General features: G+C 33.5%; 1 protein-coding gene across 1 annotated transcript; it reads right to left on the reverse strand.

The window, feature by feature from the left end:
* Window positions 1–270: 270 nt before the first annotated feature.
* Window positions 271–1,450, reverse strand: LOC120195914 (CASP-like protein 1B2). The gene is made up of 3 exons (XM_039197848.1): window positions 1,182–1,450; window positions 695–769; window positions 271–609 (listed from the first exon to the last, which is right to left on the reverse strand). The coding sequence occupies exons 1-3, from the start codon at window positions 1,448–1,450 to the stop codon at window positions 318–320; spliced, it is 636 nt and encodes a 211-aa protein (XP_039053779.1). The 3' UTR covers window positions 271–317.
* Window positions 1,451–2,334: the final 884 nt, after the last annotated feature.

Genomic DNA, 2,334 nt, shown 5'->3' on the forward strand with positions numbered 1-2,334 from the left:
ATCATCTAACTATTTAATTATTTCAATCAAGTCACTAGTCGTTAACATTTAATGAAGACGTTGTTATGACCGTTAAAAAAATTGATATAACTATACATTTGGTCATCATTAGTTATATATTCTATCAATTTAATCCTAATTTTAATGTAATTAAAAAATAACTTTCTATTAAGATATTAATGAGTAAATAAGAAAATAATAATTGAATAAGAATAGTAGGACATAAATTTGAAGAATAAAACAGATATAGTTGATAGACTAGTATGAAATATTAATACAGTCCATGGGAATGGCTTAAGCAACTTGGAGGTTTAGGGTTAATTATTGTTGTGAGAAATATGGGACGATGAGTTGACAAGTTTGAGGATAGAGAGGAAGGAAATGAGAAGCATGAAAGCCAGTGCAAGAAATGAGGCAACAAGAGCTCCAGCACCACGGTCGCAATACGCCCCAAATTTATCACAAATCTTGTCCAACCTCGCATGAGAATTACCGTTCTTCCCCAGCTCCGCCATGAACGCCGCCGCATTTGATACACCCGATAACAATGCCACGTTCAGCTGCCCCCATGCATGCATGCATCGTCCAAAATATAAACAAAAGCAAGCTCTGAAGTACGTAAAAAAACAATTGTAGTTAACCTACCACGTCCAAAATAGCAACCATGGGAAAACGGTAACCCTTGTAATCGAACTTGCTCCTCAACAGATCCGCCATTATCATCACCAAGTTGTGGATGCTGACCAGTCCCTTAGCTATAACAAAGAACCTGTATGACATGGAAAATATGAAACAACACTATTACTCATAGGTATAATGACAAAAAATGCCAGAAACGTTTCGTTTTGAGACAAATAGAGACCCCTATGAAGATAGAAAATGTTATCCAATGACCTGTCAACACTCTAAAATAGGTACTTTGACCCTAAAATAAAACGTTGAGGCCAAAATGCTCTAAAATAAAAGAGTAAAGGCTAAATAAGGAGCTATTTAGTCAATTTTAAGGGCCTTTTGTCCAAAAATAAACGCTGGGCCAAATTTCTTTAAAAAAAATACGAGTCAAATAATTATTTAATCAAACATTATAAGTATTTTTTTGGCATTATGTCTACTCATAAATCATAATATATGTATATAACGAAAGGAAATGAATGAATATGATAAGGAGGTAGGTTAGTTACACAAATGCAGGGGTGTGGTGAAACTTGGCAGTGATAGTAAGCTTGATAGGGGTGGTTCCAATGGTGGCGACCACAAAAGTTTTGGTCTGTTTGTTGAGAACCATCACAAGAGTTGCAGGTGCTGCAGCAAGAAATGCCAGCAATGTAAGCACCAGCAAGCTCCATATTCCTTGGGTACGACCAGATAAACATGGCCAATTTCTCTCCACTTTGTACAGCCATTGGAGGAACCAGAGATAGGTAGCTAGACTTGATGGAGGTTTATCCATTTATAAAGGGTTAATTAAATATCGTGGGATATCACGAAATCAAATGGTTGAGTCCAACAATTAATCAAATTAAGGCTGGGTGGTGTAACCAATAACCATCCACTTTTACCACTTTATATAATATTGGTGTCGGTAGTTATGGATTTCTTTTTCTTTCTTTTTTTGAAGTACATCAGTTGTGAATTTTTTTTATCACTCGTATTTAGTACCCTAAATATGTGGTGTGGTGGAGAAATTGTCATTTGCATGAATATAATATAACGTATCACATGAATCCGTGATACGGTCTCATTGATAAAAAAGAATGTTATTTTTCTTGAAGATTTTAAGTTCGAATAGTTACCTCTACAAGGTATGTATTGTCAATTGATTAAAAAAGTTCTCAATAAATTTTACTTCATAATCACTTTAAACTACTAAAAAATATATATAATGTAACACATAATATATATGAAAATGTTCATTAAAATATATACTACTATTTGGAAATTACGGAAGAATAATTATGTTTTTTTGTTAATTTTAATTATTATTTTTTTGATAATTTTGATTTTTTTTATAGAAGATTAGGCCTCATTAAAAAAAACCCTTCATACCCTCCATATTACAACAGTAACATGAAGGACATTAGAAGGAGGAAAAGGGTGTATGAATTTTATTAATCAGAACAATAATACACTGTCAGTACCAAACATCCTGCTGTTACACCATAACACTGATTACATAAGACTGAAAACAAGCTCCCTACATTAATACAAACATTTCCCTACACCATAACACACCAAACACATAACCTATTAATCAACCTATAACATCTTTAGCTAACTTGTCCGCTTCCCAATTGGAAGCCCTCAAGATATGCCTTGTAGTAATATCTTGTCCTT

Source organism: Hibiscus syriacus, unplaced genomic scaffold, assembly GCF_006381635.1.
Source record: "Hibiscus syriacus cultivar Baekdansim isolate YM2019G1 unplaced genomic scaffold, ASM638163v2 tig00117021_pilon, whole genome shotgun sequence".
Lineage (NCBI taxonomy): Eukaryota > Viridiplantae > Streptophyta > Magnoliopsida > Malvales > Malvaceae > Hibiscus > Hibiscus syriacus.